General features: G+C 50.3%; 1 protein-coding gene across 1 annotated transcript; it reads right to left on the reverse strand.

Moving 5' to 3' along the window:
• Positions 1–431: 431 nt before the first annotated feature.
• LOC139825532 (olfactory receptor 14A16-like) lies at positions 432–1,394 on the reverse strand. Its single transcript, XM_071798623.1, has one exon. It carries the CDS (start codon positions 1,392–1,394, stop codon positions 432–434), a length of 963 nt encoding a protein of 320 aa, XP_071654724.1.
• Between the last annotated feature and the right edge of the window lie 14,234 nt (positions 1,395–15,628).

Genomic DNA, 15,628 nt, shown 5'->3' on the forward strand with positions numbered 1-15,628 from the left:
AGATGTACAATGGTGTTTGAATCTGTGGCCACATTTGTGGGCATGTTCTTGAGATGACCTTTGGAAGAAGACCTAAACCCTCAGGCCCTACCCATAGGAGATCACTTTTCTCTATAGAAGAACTGTTCCAGAGGCAAGCTCTGTCACAGCAGTGCCCATTGCCTGTCCCTGCCTGCGCTCACAGCACTGACACACAGCAGGACGGGGACCAACCTGCCAGAGCACTCAGGCCTTGCACCAACACAAGGGATGAGAAGGAGAGTGTGAGAGCGGAATGAGAATATTTATAATATTTATAGAGCCAGTGGGATGAAAACAAAAAGCAGAAAATGAATTACAAAGAGGATGAACAAAATATCATGACTGACTGAAAAATGAACACCACCAACACACTAAGAATTCTTGGCGTCTAATGAGTTACATTAAAACTGTTATCTGTTAAAGAGAAGATTACGGGCAGTTTTCTCTTTTAGAAGAGCATCCCGCATTAGTTTCCACAGAGCATTCCTGAGCTCCCAGTTCCTCATGCTGTAGATGAGGGGGTTCAATGTTGGAGGTACCAGCGAGTAAAGAACAGACACCACCAGGTCCAAGGATGGGGAGGAGATGGAGGGGGGCTTCAGGTAGGCAAACATGGCAGTGCTGACAAACAGGGAGACCACGGCCAGGTGAGGGAGGCAGGTGGAAAAGGCTTTGTGCCGACCCTGCTCAGAGGGGATCCTCAGCACGGCCCTGAAGATCTGCACATAGGACACCACAACGAAAATGAAACACATAGAAAATAAACAGGCACTAACCAAAAGCAGCCTAAGTTCCCTGAGATTGGAGTGTGAGCAGGACAGCTTGAGGATCTGGGGGATTTCACAGAAGAACTGGCCCAGGGCATTGCCCTTGCACAGTGGCAGTGAAAATGTATTGGCCGTGTGCAGCAGAGCATTGAGAAACCCAGTGGCCCAGGCAGCTGCTGCCATGTGGACACAAGCTCTGCTGCCCAGGAGGGTCCCGTAGTGCAGGGGTTTGCAGATGGCAACGTAGCGGTCGTAGGACATGATGGTGAGAAGAAAATATTCTGCTGAAGCACAGAAAAAATAAAAAAAGAGTTGGGCAGCACATCCTGTGTATGAAATTGTGCTGGAGTCCCGGAGGGAATTGTCCATGGATTTGGGGAGAACGGCGGTGATGGAGCCCAGGTCGAGGAGAGAGAGGTTGAGCAGGAAGAAGTACATGGGGGTGTGGAGGTGCTGGTCCCAGGCTATGGTGGTGATGATGAGGCCGTTGCCCAGGAGGGCAGCCAGGTAGATGCCCAGGAAGAGCCAGAAGTGTAAGAGCTGCAGGTCCTGTGTGTCTGTGAACGCCAGGAGGAGGAACTGGGTGATGGAGCTGCTGTTGGACATTTGCTGCCTGTAGGCATGAGGACCTGTGCAAGGAGGAAAAGACAGTGATGGTTTTGACGAGACGTCTCTGGGAAAAAGCCAAAGCCATTTCTCACAGACCCTCCCACAAAAGACCCATTTCTTTCTTTTTCCAGGAAAATGTCCTGGCTGGAGCCCTCGTCAGTGCTTGATGAGTGTGCAATGTAGAGCAGGGTCTCTGCCAGGGGCTCTTGAGCAGTCAGCCTGACCCTCTGTGATTGGGTGGGCAGGGGCCAGTCCTGGGGTTCGGCTTTGTCAGCTGGAACCGCTCCTGGTGCAGAAGCTCACAGCTTGGAACGAAACCTCAAGCAGACAGCCAATAGTCCTAATGATGGCATTTGATTCAGAGAGCCTCAGCTCACACCCCAGCCCCACAGACTGCATTGCCCACACCCCACAGGTCAGAGCAAAGCTGGACACGTGTTCCCATGGACACACCTGCAGGAAAGGACCCACAAGATCAGGCTGTGACTCTGCAGCTGAAACTGCCATCCCCAGAGAGCCTGACAGCAAGAACAAGATCCCAACAGCAGTGACCCAGAGCAGGGGAGCAAGAAGGACAATGCGGTGAGGGTGGGTGTGAGAGAGGCCAGGGCAGAGGCAGCCGGGCACTCAGACAGCGTCACCCTTCCCCAGCTGTGCAGCCACCTCCCAGACACCAACATTGCCGGGCAGCTGCTCTCAGCCCCTGTGCTCTGCAGTGGAACTGGAGCTCTGGCTGCACAGGAGCTGCTTCATGCCTTGGAGCCCCCGGCCCTGAGGGCAGAGGCTTTGCTGGGTGGGAGAGGAGGCCAGGGGGCTGCTCACAGAGGGATCTGCACTGCAGGGGATCACAGGGACTTTTCTCTGTTCTCCCTCCCATAACAATTCCGGGTTTAGTTTCCTCTCATTTCTGATCATTTCCCTGCTGCCTGGAGATTCTCCCCCTGGGAGGTGTTTCCCTGTCCATGTCTCTTCCCTGTCAGTGCTCACAGACCCCATCCCACCCTCTGTGCCCTCCCCCTGGCCCTACAGATCCTGCCTGTTCACAGGGCACTGCCTGGGGGCATCTTCCTGTGTTCAGGTTGGAAAACAGGACAGGTCAGACTAGGCTGAGGGGTCCAGCAAAGGTGATGCAGGCGCTGTGCACAGACAGAGGGGTGGTGAAGGGATGTTAGGAGCCTTCTGGCAGATGTGCTGATCACTCAGAGTTGCAGTTCAGGAGTCTCAGTGACTTGTTTAATAATGAGAACTCATTTTCATTTTATCCTTTCCTGCACCTCCCACCCCTTGGGAGAGGAAACTGAAAAGACAGGCTCAGGAAAGCTCCCTATCTGTCTGGTAATCCTTGCATTGATCTTCTTGAGGCATCCCCTTGGAAAAATGCTGGGGGTGATCTGGAGCTGTGAGCAGTGCTGACCCACACAGCACCCTCTCCACAGCAGAAGCACCTTTCCTGCCCTGATAGGGGTCACTCCTTCCACCCACAGCTTCTCTACACAGACCTGTGGGGATCTCCTTGGCAGGGACCCTGCTCTGCAGGTCAGCCCTGGGCAACCCTGGGTGCAGAAACAGCTTCACACACCTGGAGTCACCCTCAGCAGGCGGCAGCTGCCTCTGGTGGTTTATGAAGGAATTCCCTCCTCTGCTGCATGTCCTCCTTAGCTATACAAGAAAGTTTCTGATAGTTTTACTCACCTGTCTCGTTTGCTGTACCAGTGTCAGGAAATCCCACCGTCATTTGCAGGTGCAATGATGTGCAGCCACAGACCTACTCTGTGTGAAGATTTTTCTCCTTGTGAACTCACAGCAAACCTCCCACCTCAGACTGCATTTCCCCTCTCTGCCTGGCTCGTCTCCCATTGCAGGCAGAGCCCTCAGCCCTGCTGCGCTGTGCAGAGGAGCTGCTCCTGGGCAGAGCTGTCTCTCTGCAGCGCTGCCGCTTGCCAGGAGCTCCCTCTGTCCCAGGAGCCCAGCCCAGCTCAGCAGCACAGGAGCAGCCCAAGGCGCTTTAATGAACCCTCTGGTGGGTTTGGTACAGATTCCATAAACCTCAGACCCTGAGTGGAAGTTGAAGAAACTTTCAAGAACTCAAAGTCAGATTCAAACTTCAAAGTTTCTTGTCATGTTAATGGGTCCCACTGAGGGACATCACTCAGCAACTGTCCCCAGGGTCTGGTTAGAGCAGAAAACTGGAGGCAGTGATGACTGGTCAGGAAAGGCAAAGTAAATGTCCCTCTGATGCAGAATAAACCTGGTTGTGTTTCATTAATCAAAGGGAAAAGCCCTGACTCACAGCCCTGGGAAGGCAGATCCTGTCCCTCCCACCTTGCCCAGGCCCCTTCCTGGACAGTGTGATGTGGGGCTGTGCAAGGCCAAGGGCAGGACTACGGTCCCACACCTCCCAGGTTCCTGGCTGGGGACAAGGAGGCCATGAGGCCCCTGTGCTGGAAGGACAAGGTGTCTCCTCACAGGCATCAGAGGTGCAGACAACAGCCATAGCCAAGGGGAGAAGGAGCTCATGTCTGTTGGGGCTTTCAGCCTCTTTACATCCCTTGATCATCTCCACCACAGCCTGTCCTATGCTGTGGCATCCCCTGCACCTCTTTCCCTGCAGGCTGCAGACATCCCCCCTGCTGCCCCACCTTGCTCTTGTCTGAGCATCTTCCTCCCTTTGCTGAGATCTCTGCATCCTCCCCAGCTGTTCCTTGAAGCACAAAGCCTTGGGCTGATGCAGACTCCCTCTGCTGACCTGCTCCACCACAGCACTGCCCTTCCAGTCACATTCCTTTCTGCTCATGTCCAGCCTGGACCTCCCCAGCTGTACTTTGTGTCATTATTTCTTTCTCATGCTCTTTCCCACTATGCAGAAAACCTCCACCACCTCTGAAACCACCCTTCAAGCACTCTCAGGCTACTCCTGCACTGCTGCAGCCTCCCCAGCGCTGCTGGGCCAAAGCAGCCCAGGTCCCTCAGCATCCCACACCATGTACACAAGGTGCTGAACCTGCCTTGGCACAGCCCTGCACTCTCCAGTTCCTCCCTGCTTCTCCAAACTGGGAAGCCACACACTGGCACACCCCCGTGTGTGTGGGGTCACACCAGTGCTGAACCGAATGGGATGAGAACTCCAGGTGTCTGGGTCCCCACGCTCCTCCTCATGCAGCCCCATGTGCAGCTCCCGTGTTCATGGTGAGCGTGCACCATGGGCTTGTGTGGGGAATTTGGAGTGCCCAGGCCCTTCTCCTCAGGGTCACTGAGAACTCATCATTTCATCTCATCAAAAATCAGAGATTTCTGATGGGTGAATACCAGGTATTCACAAGGTCTGGACTCTCCCTGGACTGTAGCTCCATTTGCTCAACTACTAAAATTTGCATGCAGTTGGCTTATCCTGATGAAGGTGTCTCTCCCAACATGAGGCATTACAGGGCACTATAAATATCATCTCCTGGGGAAACAGTGGGGTCTTGTGGGTCTGATACTCATAATGCCAGAGGTCTGGAGTCAAAGGGATAGTTTCCCTTCATGTGGGAGAGCAGCAGGAATGTGTGGAGCTCTGTCTGGGGAGGAACAATGTCAGCTGAACACTGAGGAGTCAGCATGAGAGGGCAGAACAACATGGGCAATGTTGTGGTCACTGGACATCAGCTACTGAGACACTGATCAGGAAGAGGAACTAGATGAGGCCTCCTTCAGACAAATGAAAGAAGCCTCATGTTGTCAGGGTGGTGTCCTCGTGTCAGACCTGAGATATCCCAATATCTGCAAGGTACCAGCCATCAAGGAGGGACTGGAGCTCATTGACAACATCTTCCTGACACAGGTGACTGAGGAGTCAGTGAGGTGACGTGAGGTGAGGGACTTCACACTTACAAACCACAAAGAGTTGGTCAGGATGGAACAGTCAGGGATGGGAAAGTGCAGCTGAGGCTCCTGGGAGATGATCACAAGGCCAAGAGCAGGATTGCAGGAGAGCAAGCTTTGGCCTGCTGAGGGACCTGCTTGGGTCCTATGGGATATGACCTTGGTGTCTGCAGTGCTTTTCTCTCACATTTCCTCCCTCCTCTCTCCCATCTGCTGTTGTGCAGCGTTTTTTACCCTTTCCCAAATACAATATCCCAGAGGTGCTGCCAGCATCACTGAGTGGCTCAGATTTGACAAGAGGTGGGTCCATCTTGGTGCCAGCTGAAATCGGCTCTGTCTGATGTTGGTCAGACTCCTGTTGTTTTCTCAGAGAGGTGACAACTGTAGCACAGCCACACTCACCTCCAGTTCCAAGACTTGTCATATAAACCAGCACAGGGTGACAGTGCTTTGGGTGTTATAAAATGCTGGATTATGGAGAAGTAGTGGAAAATATCTTCTGTCAGCAACCTGAAGAAGTCACCAGTTGATGAGCAGTTTCCTATCGGGAACTGTAATTGACTGACGTTCAGTGGCCTGGCAAAGTGGCAGGTGCCAACAGTCCAGAGGATCTTGGGCCAACTGCTTAACATGTCCGCTTGGTGGGCAACAAGGGTGATTCTCACCTGGATCTGGAACTGGAAAACAAAAAGAGCTGGTGAGGGATGTGAACATCAGGGTCCACTTTGGCTGTTGTGACCTGGAAGCAGTGGGTTTGCAGGCACCAGAGGGGAGGGAGGAAGGCCAGCAGCAGAGCACAGGCTGGTGGGCTCCAGAGGAGAAGACTTTGACATAGTGGGGGATGGCGGGCAACGTGGTGACATGGAAGTAGGTCTGGGTAGGATGAAGGAGCTCAGGAAATCTGATCAGCCTTACAGGACAGCCTGCTCCAAGCACCAAATGTTGTCTCTAAGTACCATGTAAAGAAGTGTTTGTCTTATGAGGCTGCTCGTCTGAACTGACATAGCTCCAGGGCAAAAAGGCAGCACACAGGAGGTGGAAGCAGGGGAAGCTGCAAAGGAGGAATTTAGAAACCTTGTCCACGGATGTGGGGATGATGCCAAAGCTGCCCTGGCCTTGATACCTGCAGGGGAGTGTAAGGGCAGCAAGATGAACTGATTCATCTTCCTTACAGCAGAAGAATAGACAAGGGTAACATGGGCCTGCTGCTGAATTCATAAGAGTAGAATCAGACAGGACTGAGGTTCTTCATGGCTTCTTTGCCTCCATCTTCACCAGCAAGGTCTCCCGGGACTTTGTTCCTGAAGGCAGGAGTCTGGAGAACACCCAGCAGTGGATGGGCTCAAGTCAGGGGTGACCTGAGCAAACTCAGACACCATTACAGAACAGGAGATGGGTCACTTGACCAGCTCCCTGAACACAAGTATCACTGTACACAGCACCTGAGATTCCCAGGTACAACCACCTCTTGGCCCAGAGGAGTGTGATTCCTCTTAAGGTGTGCTGGTCTGTCTCCTCACTCACATGGTGATTTAGGCACCCACTTTTCTGACATATTCTGTCTTTTTCATGAGAGGCACCACATCAATATGAACTGGAGGCTGCTGATACCACCTGTTCTGGAAAGGGAGGGAAGGGCGAGCAGGGAAGGAAATAGAAGAAATTTGGCTTCGTTGCTGTTTATTATGGAAATGCTTTTCATTTGACTATTCCTGAAACCTCCCCAATCATCCACACCAGACTTGAAGCCTTTAGGAAAATGCTGCACAGAGCCTTGTCTTCTAAGTGCATTTTCGATGTTCATGAGCCCTCTGCTGCCATGATCCTGAACTGCAGCTACTGAAACAACAAACCTCTGATGAAATAAAATGCAGAAACAAACCCCAAGTTTGAGACCCCATGAAGGGCCATAACTGACACAGCTGTGAAGGAAACAACCAGTGCAGGTCCCTGTCCCTGGAGGCTGGTCAAGGAAAGACTTGGAGACACTGGTTACAGGTGGTGAGGGCCATGTGGAGGTGGCTCTGATGCCATGTGAGCCCTTGATGCTTGTTGATCACCAGAACAGCTGAGCCCTGACCCCTGGGACCTGGTAGACTTTTCTCCAATGTTTTTCAAGGCTTTTCCTGTGGTCACTGTGAGTGTTTTGTGTTTTTGGGGTGGGTTTTATGTCAAGTGCTGTTGTTTTAACAGTAAGGGTCTTGTTTTCTGTGGAGTTGGAAATGTCTGTGAGTTCCTCACAGCTCATCCAGCTTCTTTCATTCACCTGGCAATGGTCACCAATCACCTCAGTGTCCCAGTCCCAAATTTGCTTGTGAGGCGCAGAATGACCTTACAACCCTTGAGGTTATAAAGAGGGTATGCATTTATTTACGACGCTGGACTCACGGGGAATCATTTCACCTAATGCGTGAGTAAAATTACAGTAGCTGTGAACTTGGTTAAATGGAACACCTATACATATTCATAACCTGTCCCCAAGAGGGCGGTTCTTATTACAATGAGTTCAGGAGACCATTTCCAGAGTCTCCACCTCCGACTCCTCCTGGTTGCAGCTGCGCAGTGATCGTGAAACCGGGTCCTCTTTCTCTGTACACGGTCAACTTTGGTCCAGTGTGATGAGTTGGTTGGGTCTCAGACTGCTGAGTCGGTTAAAACTGGTGTATCTCCTGTCCTGTGCGCAAAACTCTGTAATCTGGTTCACCCAAGGATGCATGAAGGACTATTATTTTTGCAAGGTGTCAGTGAAATCCTGTTTTTCATACAATAAGTTACACAGAGTTAAGCAAGGCTGGGCAAGAGTGATGTGGGTTAAAGTGTCAGCTCTCTAAGTGTCTTTAGTGATGTGGGGTAGGGTTAGTTCCTTAAGTGTCAAGTGTTAGTTTTTCAGTGTTAATTAGTTAATTGTCAATTCCCTGCATCACTACAAGGACGTCATGAAGCTGTTCATGAAGAAATCAGAAAGGCTAAAGCCCAACTGGAGCTGAATCTGAGCAGTGCCATCAAAAGGAAATAAACAAACTATAAATACTTCAGCAAAAAAAAAAAAAAGGATGCACAAGGAAATATATTGACAAAAGAACAGGGAAAGGTTGAGGTACTAGAAGCCTCCTTTGACTCAGTCTTTAATAGTCAGAACAGTTGTGCTCCAGGTATCCAGCCCCCTGAGACAGAAGACAGGGATGAGGAGCAGAATGAAGTCCAAACAATCCAAGTGGAAATGGTTGGTGACCTGCTACACCACTTGGACACCCACAGGTCTATGTGGCCAGATACACCCACGGGTGCTGAGGGAGCAGGCAGAGGTGATCCCTGAGCCTCTTTGCATTATCTACCAGCAATCATGGCTGAGTGGGGTGGTCCCAGTTGGCTGAAAGTTGGTGAATGTGACACCCATCTACAAGACGGGACATAAGAAGGATCTAGGGAACTACAGTCCTGTCAACCTGACCTCAGTCCCAGGGAATAGTATGGATCATATCATCCTGAGTGCCATCATGTGGCAGACACAGGACAACCAGGTGATCAGTCCTAGGCAGCATGGGTTTAAGAAAGGCAGGTCCTGCTTGACAAACCTGATCTCCTCCATGACAAGGCACCCTGTATAGGGGATGAGGGAAGCTTTAGTAAGACTTTGACACTGTTTCCCGCAGCATCTCCTGGAGAAGCTGCAGCTCATGGCCTGGATGGTGTATCTGCGATGGATAAAGAACTGGCTGGAGGGTCGGGCCCAAGGAGTTGTGGTGAACGGAGCCAAATCCAGTTGGTGGCCGGTCATGAGTGGTGTCCCCAGGGCTCAGGATTGGTGCCAGTTCTGTTTAATTTCTTTATCAAGGATTTAGACAAGGGGATCACGTGCACCCTCAATAAGTTTGCAGATGACACCAAGTCTGTTGGGAGTGTTGACCTGCTAGAGGGTAGGAAGTCTCTACAGAGAGATCTGGATCAGGTGGATCGATGGGCTGAGGCCAATTGTATGAGGTACAACATGGCCAAATGCTGGGTCCTGCACTTGGGTCACAACAACCCCAGACAGCGCTACAGGCTGAGGGAAGAACGGCTAGAAATTTGCCAGGACGGAAAGGACCTGGGGTTGTTGTTGACAGTGGCTGAACCTAAGCCAGCATGTGCCCAGGTGGCCAAATAGGGCCAGCGGTGTCCTGGTTGGATCAGCAGCAGTGTGGCCAGCAGGACTAGGGCAGTGATTGTTCTCATGTACTGAGGACTGCTGAGTCTGCACCTCGAGTCCTGGGGTCAGCTTTGAGCCCCTTATGACAAAAAAGACCTTGAGGTTCTGGAGCAAGTTCAGAGAAGGGAACGGAGTTGGTGAGGGGCTGAAGAGCAAGTGTGATGAGGAGCAGTTGAGGGAACAGGAGATGTTCAACCTGGAGAACTGGAGGCTGAGGGGAGACCTTATGAGTGTCCACAACTACCTGAAAAGAGGTTGGAACATGGAGGATGTTGATCTCTTCTCCCAAGTACCAAGGGATAGGACAAGACGGAATGGCCTTAAGTTGTGCCAGGGGAGGTTTAGATTGGACATAAGGAAATGCTTCTTCATGGAAAAGGTTGTGAAGCAGTGACCAGGGTTCCCAGGGAAGTGGTTGAGTCATCATTCCTGGGGGTGTCTAAAAGATGTATAGAGAAGGTTCTCTGGGAAATGGTTTAGTGCTAGAGTTAGGTTATGGTTGGACTCCATAGTCTCCTCAAATCAAATGATTTTCTGGTTCTAGGATCCTGTGATTCTATGCTTGAAGGGTTGTTTCCCAGATGGTGGAGCTTTCCTTGGAGATAGGAATCATACAAGCATAGAGAGTGTTGGAAGGGAGCTTCAAAGGTCATCTAGTCCGACTCCCCTGCCATGGGCAGGGACATCTTCAAGCAGATCAGGCTGCTCAGAGTCCCATCCAGCCTGGCCTGGGAATTCTTCAGGGATGGGGCATCCACCACCTCTCTGGGCAACCAGTGGTTGTGTTTCATCACCCGCATTGTGAAAAATGTCTTCCACATGTCTGGCCTCAGTCTCCCCTCTTCTAGTTCAAAACCATCACCCCTTGTCCTATCACAACAAGCCCCGCTAAAATGTCTGTCCCCATCATTCTTATCGACATGTTTTAAGTACAGAAACATGGGAATAAGGTCTCGCAGGAGCCTTCTCTTTTCCAGGCTTAACTACCCCAACTCTCCCAGCCTGTCCTGCCAGCAGAGCTGTTCCATCCCTCTGATCATCTTGGTGACCCTGCTCTGGACCCTCTCCAACAGTTCCATGTCTTTCCTGTACTGAGGGCTCCAGAGCTGGATGCAGGACTCCAGGTGGGGTTTCACCAGAGTGGGGCAGAATCCCCTCCCTTGACCTGCTGGTCATGCTCCTTTGGATGCCGCCCAAGATACGTTTGACCTTCTGGGCTGCAAGCACACATTGATGGCTCCAGTCCAGTCTTTCACCCACCAATTTCCCCAAATCTTTCTTGTCAAGGCTGCTCTCCATCCCTTCATCCCCAGCCTGTGCTGATACCCAGGGTTGCCCCAGGAGATGCAGGACCTTGCGTTTGGTCTTGCTGAAGCTCAGGAGACTCACATGAACCCACTTCTCCAGCTTATGCAGGTCCCTCTGAATGCCCTACTGTCCCTCAGGTGTATCAGCAACGCCACTCTGTTTGGTGTCATCTGCAAACTTGCTGAGGATGCACTTGATCCCACTATGCCACTGATGAAAATAATAAATGGTACTGATCCCAGTATGGACCCCTGAAGGACACCACTTGTCACCAGTGTCCATCCAGACATTGTGCCATTGACCACCACTCTCTGGGTGTGACCACTGAGACAGTTCCTCATCCACAGAACAGTCCAGTCATCAAATCCATATCTCTGCAATGCAGAGAGAAGGATGTTGTGAGGGACCATGTCAAAGGCTTTACAGAAGTCCAGATAGATGACATCCATAGCCCGCCCTTTGTCCACTGATGTAGTTACTCCATCGGAGAAGGCCACTGGGTTAGTCAGGCAGGACTTGCCCTTGGTGGAGCCGTGCTGCCTGTCTCAAATCACCTCCCTGTCTTCCCTGTGCCTTAACACAGCTTCTAGGAGGATCTGTGCCATGATCTTCCCAGGCACAGGTAAGAGGCTGACAGGTCAGTACTTTTCAGGGTCCTCCTTTCTACAGCAGAGAAACACTGCCACACAGCACAGCTTGGAACGTGGAGACTGGACATGAGGAGGGAGAAATGTGACTCAAAGGGTAGTACTGTGGCACAAGAAATCATCCAGAAGGAGCATGAGATCAGTCCATGTCCTTGTGTTTCAAGGATCAGAGCATGAGAGTGGAGACACATCAGTCAACGCATGGAAATACCAGGGTGAAAGCAAGGGGAGGAAGCAGGATGGGTGTCTACAGCCTGCAGGGAAACATAAGCAGCTGCGGGACAGTGTAGGACAACCTGTGGTGGAGATGGCAAAGGGCACTGGCAAGGCTGGATGTCACCAAGAGAACCCAAGCCTTTGTCCGCTTGGCTACGGCCATCGCCTCTGCCACCAAGGCCTGTGAGGAGACATGTTGTCCTGAGGCACTGGGGCACCTCATGGCCTCCTTGCACACCCCCCAGTAAGGCTGGGAGCTGTCACACCATTGTCCTTCACTCAGCATCACACAGCCCACATCCCTTGGCCCCAGGAAGAGCCCTGAGCAATGTGTGAGGGACAGGATCTGCCTTCCCAGGGGCTGGGGGTCAGGCCTTGGCCTCTCTGCTTCACCCAACAAAACCAGGGTTTCTCAGCACCTCAGCTGCCTGCACATTTCCCTTTGTTTATCTGCCACCATGGCCTCCAATCCTCTGCTCTAACGAGTCCCTGGGGAGGCTCTGCTGGTACTTGCCCTCAGTGGAACTCATTAATACTTCAAGGTACTTAGTACTTTTTTCTTCTGACTTTGACTTCTGGAAAGGTTTGTGCAATCTCCTCTCAGCACCTGAGTAATGTTCAAGGACTCAGCACCAAATGCACCATGGGGCTCATTACACTGAAGAAAGCTCTAACAAGCCATGTCTCTTCTTGTAATTGTCTTCCAATCTTGTCTAGTTAATTAGAGAGTTTTCTTGGTGTAATTATGGAGAAAGATTTCAAAAAGCTTCTGACAACAATGTCTTTCTATTGTAAAGAGTGTATTTTATTACTTATCAGTTTGGAGAAGAGCTGATTGCAGCATTGTCTGATGTGGATCCAGGGTCTCTCCTAAGGTGGTCTGGACTGGCTGGAGAAGCATCCCTTGAGCTCTCACACCGTGTGCACAACCTTGCTCCTCACCTCCCCAGCCCCATCGTTTCTCTCATGGCCCCCTGGGCCTTGCATCCCTTTTCCTTACACCAGACTTCTCCACTGCAGTCTGCAGCTGGATGTGCCGGCTCCTTTGCACCAGCTCCCACCTGCTCTCCTTGGAGACCTGGCTGCACACAGCAAACAGGGGCTTTGCTTTACCTTTGAACAAACAAAATAACACTGAAAGAGTCATGATTAAAAGAAAACACACTCCTTAATTGTACAACAAGGACAAACTGCCACCACTGAGGTTCACCCTCTCCAAGGCAGAACCATGCAAGAAATGTTGTAGACAGAAAGGAAATTTAAAAATAAACAGACAGTATTAGACAGAATTAGACAGACTACTGAAAGACAAGGAAGCTTTTAACTCCTTGAAGCTGAAAGCAGCAACTGGGTTGTTGACAAGTGTCTGAGTGATCAAACAGTAAGAGGAAGGGAAAGCCAGAGAGCAATCGCAAGTGCTTGTGTGCAGATCAGCTGCTGGAAATGGGACTTCAGACATGGTCAGTTTAGTTAGGGCAGGAGGAAATACCTGGAGGATGAGGGAGATCAGGTGCACAGATAACAGAGAGAGTGCTGAGAAGGGAAATCTAGTGGAGGATCAGAAGTTGTCCTCTTGCTCTTAATGCACATCCTGAAAAATCTCATTTTGATGTCATGGGAAAACACTGATATTTAAAGGATTCAGAACAAAGAAAGGGGAATTACAACATCAACAGCGTTTGATGCTGAATGTTGCAAGAACATATTTCCAAACAATCCACTGCCGTGGCCTGTCAGTGCCACTTTTTACTCTTGGCACACAGTGAGTCCTGCTGGAAGCTGTTGGCCACTCTTGCTTGATGGAGGAAAGAAGGAGAAAAAGGTTAATTGAACTGTTCTCTGTTTAGATGGCCATGTTGACAGTGATCTCAACAGATCTCTCTATTCTGTCTTTCTACGTGATCATAAGGAAAAAAATATATTTATGTGTTGGTAGATCTATAGTAAAATATATAATTGTGCCCAGTTACTCAGCAAAATACATTTCCTACCAGCACTCTCGAAGGAAGGATCTTTATTCTGAGAATTTGCTGCGCCCCAGGTCTCTGTGACTTGAGACAGGAATGTGGAGAACAACCAGCAGTGGATGGGGATCAAGTCAGGGGTCACTGGAACTAACACAACCCTTTCCAGTCTATGGGACAGCAGGGGCAGCATCCCAGGAGCTGAGACAGCAGGACGGTGTCACAGTGAGGCCACTCTCCACCATCTTGGAAAGCTCATGGAGACTGGGGGGACTCCCTGACCACTGGCAGCTCTCACACAGTGTGTGCACTTTTCAAAATGGCCAATGGGTGAGCAGGGGAACTAAGGGCTGTGCCCCAGAACATGTCCACTGGGACCCCATTTCTGGGTGTCTGGAAGAGAAGGTGATGGGGTCTACTCAGGGCAGGTTGTGCCTGTCCATCCTCTTTGCTTTCTGTGAGGAAAGGACAGGGTTGTGGATGTGTGGAAAACATTGATGGTCTGTTACCTGGAAGTCAGCAAGGCATTTGGCATCATCCCCCACAATATTCTTGTGCCCAAGGCAGTATATTATGGTCTGTGTTAGTGTGTAACAAGACAGGAAAAAGCAATCTGGATGTTTGGGCTTGAAAAGTTGCTATAGACAGTGAGAAACTTTCCAGTCATGAGGACAGTCAAGCACTGGAAGCTGTGTCCTAGGAGTGTGCATCCACTCTACCCCAGAAAGTGACCAAGATGTGTCTGGATCAAGCCCTGAGTAATCTGGTCTGACCCTGCTTTGAGCAGGAGGTTGGTCAAGAAACCTGCTGAGATCCCTTCCAGCCTGAATGACGCTGTCCTTTTATCCTCTTCATGTTTTCAATTTAGAGACAGCTTTCAGGTTCTCTCGACCACAGGAATAATTCAGAGAAGGTCCAGGGCTGCTTTACAAGTGCCCTCAAACAGCCCTGACCAAAACTTGTTCATCCCCTTTCATTTACCCCCACCCAGGTTCTTTTTTGCTGTCCTCACGCCCACCTTGTTCATCCTTTCAGAGCAGGTCATTCAAGAGGTGTCAGCCTCCATGTACAGAGTCTGCACATCAGCCAGGCAGCAAAGCCACCACTACAGAAATGTTGAAAAGGCACTTGACCAGCTCCTTGCACACAGGAATCCGAATGCCATGTCTGCTGAGATGGCAGTAAACACCCAAACTGTAAGTGAAGGGAATGTGAGGATTTTTTGGGTATCCTGGCTTATCTGCTGACCCGTGTGGTGCTTCAGGCTGTGAAGAGAATCAAAACCAGCCATTTGACTGGGGTAGTTCCATTTTACACGTGTCACACAGGGCAGATGAAGGGAGCTCAGAACTCCAGACTCTGCTGCACAGCTGGGACTGCAGAGACTGGAAATGCAGGTGACAGTGTGTGTCAGTGCACACCACATAAAGATTCTGGCTTCCTTTGTGCCTCTGCACTGACCTGGGATCTGTTCCTTGGCCACCTTGCTCTCAAAAAGGCAATATTCTCCTATGCCACCTCCACCTCAAACACGGAAAAGCAAAAAAACCCCCAAAAGTTATGAAAGAAGCATGATTTTGGGCTAATTCTGTCCAGGAGGTGTATTTTTTAAATCATTTTTAAAAGGAAAAAAAGGGAAAAAAAAAAGGAAAAAAAAAAGGAGAAAAGTTAGGAAAGATGCGTGATTTTGTGTTATTTGTGCCCAAGAGGTGTAGTCTTTACATGATTAAAAAGAAAAATATGGGAGAGAAAAAGCATTGTTCTAAGAACTTCTTTCAAGACACAACTACTGAGGTGCAGTAGATTTTTAGAAAAGCAAGAATGACTGCTAGGAATGAACTTAAAGAGCTTCAGTTTATCATCATCATCATCAGTGAGAATAAGGAGTTCCCTGTTTCTGTTACTAGTGACAGTACCACTGTTCAAAAACATCCTTCAGAGCATCTCCATTTTTCCTGGGCTCCAAAGCTCAGCCTGCTCAGATTTTGAAAGGATTGCTTCAAACCCCTGTGACCCAAATCTCTACAACTGCCTCTCCTCAACAGC

This window comes from Patagioenas fasciata, chromosome 23 (genome assembly GCF_037038585.1).
Source record: "Patagioenas fasciata isolate bPatFas1 chromosome 23, bPatFas1.hap1, whole genome shotgun sequence".
Lineage (NCBI taxonomy): Eukaryota > Metazoa > Chordata > Aves > Columbiformes > Columbidae > Patagioenas > Patagioenas fasciata.